At 40.5% G+C, this 2871-nt stretch overlaps 1 protein-coding gene across 1 annotated transcript; it reads right to left on the bottom strand.

Annotated features, from left to right (window-relative positions):
• Positions 1-201: 201 nt before the first annotated feature.
• Positions 202-1167, bottom strand: LOC111891942 (uncharacterized). The gene has a single exon (XM_023888013.1). The coding sequence runs from the start codon at positions 1165-1167 to the stop codon at positions 202-204; it is 966 nt and encodes a 321-aa protein (XP_023743781.1).
• Between the last annotated feature and the right edge of the window lie 1704 nt (positions 1168-2871).

Genomic DNA, 2871 nt, shown 5'->3' with positions numbered 1-2871 from the left:
ACGGAGGCAATTTTGTATGAGTTGGGGGCAATTCAATTTGTTTGACACCTAATCTTGTAGATTTCTTCATCTCCATTTTATTTACCAACTTCTCAACTTCCGATCCAAAGAATAAAGCTTTAATTTCTCGGCTAGCTTCCCACAATCGAATCCTTTTCTTAAGATCAACTCCAGCATATCACCGTTAGATAACTCAAACAATTATTGAGTAATTAGCTCAACAACATCAACAAAGTACAAAGATGAAACATCACTAGGATATCTCATTGCATCATAAATATTGAAACTTATTGTTTCTCCATCAAACTCCATTGTCAAACTTCCTGCATACACATCGATCTTCGTCCTAGCCGTCTTCATAAATGGTCTTCTAAGCAAGATTAGAGCCGATTTGGAGGACACTTGCTCATTTAGATCAATCACATAGAAATGCGTCGGGAAGACCAATTGGTTCACTTGCACTAGGACATCTTCCAAAACACCTCTAGGAAAAACACTTGATTTATCCGCAAGAGAGATTATGACACCGATTTCACTTAAGGGTCCGACATTCAATGATTCATACACCGAATAGGGCATGACATTGATAGAGGCACCAAGATCAAGCATAACACTACTAAAAGTGACATCTCTAATTTTGAAAGGAACCTTGAACATTCCGGGATCTTTGCATTTAGGTGGAAGTTTCCTTTGTAAAACCGCAGATGAGTTTTCATTCATCAAAATTTTCTCATTTCCCTTCAACTTTCTCTTGTTGATGCATAGCTCCTTTAAGAGTTTTTCATATCTCGGGATTTGTTTAATTGCATCAAGTAAAGGGATGTTTACTTCCACCTTTCGGAAGGTGTCTAAAATCTCTTTCTCCTTTATATTCTTCTTCGAAGTTGCAAGTCGGGAGGGGAACGGTAGGTGAGTGCCTATTGGTGTCACTAGAGGCGTAGTCTTCTTTGGGGCTCCAACTTGTGTGTCATTCTTGGCTATGGGATCCTCAATGGGGATGATCTCTATTTCTTCCTCTTCTTCCCTCGACTTCTTCTTCGAACTATTTTCTCCGATTTGTTTGCCACTTCTCAAGGTCATCACGTTGACATTAGGGCTCTTTTCGGTTTTAGAAGGGATTTGACCACGGGATTCCAACTTGCTTATGGATGTAACTATATCTCCCATTTGTGCTTCAAGGTTGGAGATACTAGTCCTTGTCTCTTTTTGGAATTGTTGGGTACTAGTGGCTAGGGATTTGACAATGTCTTCAAGGGACATTCAGGAGCTACTTAGTTGAGATTGAGGAGGTTGTTGATGATGATGTGGAGGGTGCGGTTTGGGTTGATAGTGTGGTTGTTGATGTTGGTAATGAGGTTGTGGTGGTGGATAGGAAGGTCTAACCAATGCATTTTGAGGCAATGGTCTTGGGTTGTAGCTCATGTTGGGATTTGGCTTCCAACTTGAATTGTAAGCATTTTGGTAACCGGATGGTTTGTTGTGGTACTTTTGGAACTCTCCCGTGGCATTCACATGCTCCGCAACTTCTTGAAGGATGGGACACATATCCGTAGGATGTCCCATTGTTGCACATATTCCACAAACCATCACTTGTGGAGTTTGTCCCATGGCTAGCTTTTGGACAACGGAGGTTAGATCTTTGATTTGAGACTCAAGATTTGATGTTCCCACTTCATTGACTTTCTGTTGTGTGCCTATTTTCATATCTTGGCGAGGGCCAAAGTGTTGTGAATTCGTGGCTATGGTGTTGAAAAGTTGTCTTGTTTGTTGTGGAGTTTTACTAAATACATCACCACCACTTGATGCATAAACTAGTATTCTCTCCATTGGCAACAATCCCTCATAAAAGTGTTGAATGAGGAGTTGTTCCGGAATTTGGTGTTGTGGGCAACTATAGCACAAGTTGTTGAACCTCTCCCAATAATCATGAAAAGTCTCATTTTGACCTTGGCAGATTCCACAAATCTCATTTCTAAGACTTGAGACTCTTGATGCAAGATAGAACTTATCAAGAAAAGCTCTTGCCATGTCGGTCCATGAGTTGATTGACCCCGGGGGAAGATAGAATAACCAATCTTTTGCTCTATCGGGCAATGAAAAGGGGAATGCCCTTAACTTGATTTGGTCATCGGTTGACCCTTGTGGCTTCATACTAGTGCAAATAATGTGGAACATCTTCAAATGCTTATGAGGGTCTTCATTCTCCAATCCATGAAAAGTTGGTAGGTGATGGACTAAAATTGATTTCAACTCTGAGCCTCCTTCCAAAACAAGGTAATTGATACCGGTTGGAGTTTGTGTAACATCGGTTTCCATCATTTGCCTCAAAGTTCTTTTGGGAACTTCTCCTCCGTCCTCCATTTCAATTGGTTCAATAATGGCGCGGGGGGGGGGGGGGGGGGTTGTTGTAGAGGTGGTGTTTTGGGAATTTCTTGCCAAGGGTCGGGACTAGAATTAGGTTCTATATCATTTAATGAAGCGGTTTCAACCTTCGGGTCCCTGTGGGGATTAGAAGTTTGACCATGTTCAACTCGTATTTCCTTCGCCAAACGTCTTGCTTCTTTTTCAATTTCCGGGTTGTAAATCAAGTCACATGTACGTTGAGATCTGGGCATAGAGAAACAAATTTATTAAAAATAAACCGATCCCCGGCAACGGTGCCAAAATTTGGTGGTTGTCGAGGCCAACAAAAATAATAACAAAAATATTACACACTAAAATAGTGTATAGTGGTAAAGAGATCGAATCCACGGAGATTGGTTCAATTTTATAACTCTATGAAAAATCTCTTTGTAAAAATACCTGAAAACGACAATAAAATAAATATGGGGGGTTTGGTCTTTTGAAATACTTGAAATAAACTACAATTAA

Source organism: Lactuca sativa, chromosome 1, assembly GCF_002870075.4.
Source record: "Lactuca sativa cultivar Salinas chromosome 1, Lsat_Salinas_v11, whole genome shotgun sequence".
Classification (NCBI taxonomy): Eukaryota; Viridiplantae; Streptophyta; class Magnoliopsida; order Asterales; family Asteraceae; genus Lactuca; species Lactuca sativa.
This window is presented reverse-complemented; position numbering and strand designations above follow the sequence as displayed.

Coding starts and splice junctions, on each gene's coding strand:
- LOC111891942 (XM_023888013.1), bottom strand. CDS start 1,167: ATGGGAGATATAGTTACATCCATAAGCAAGTTGGAATCCCGTGGTCAA.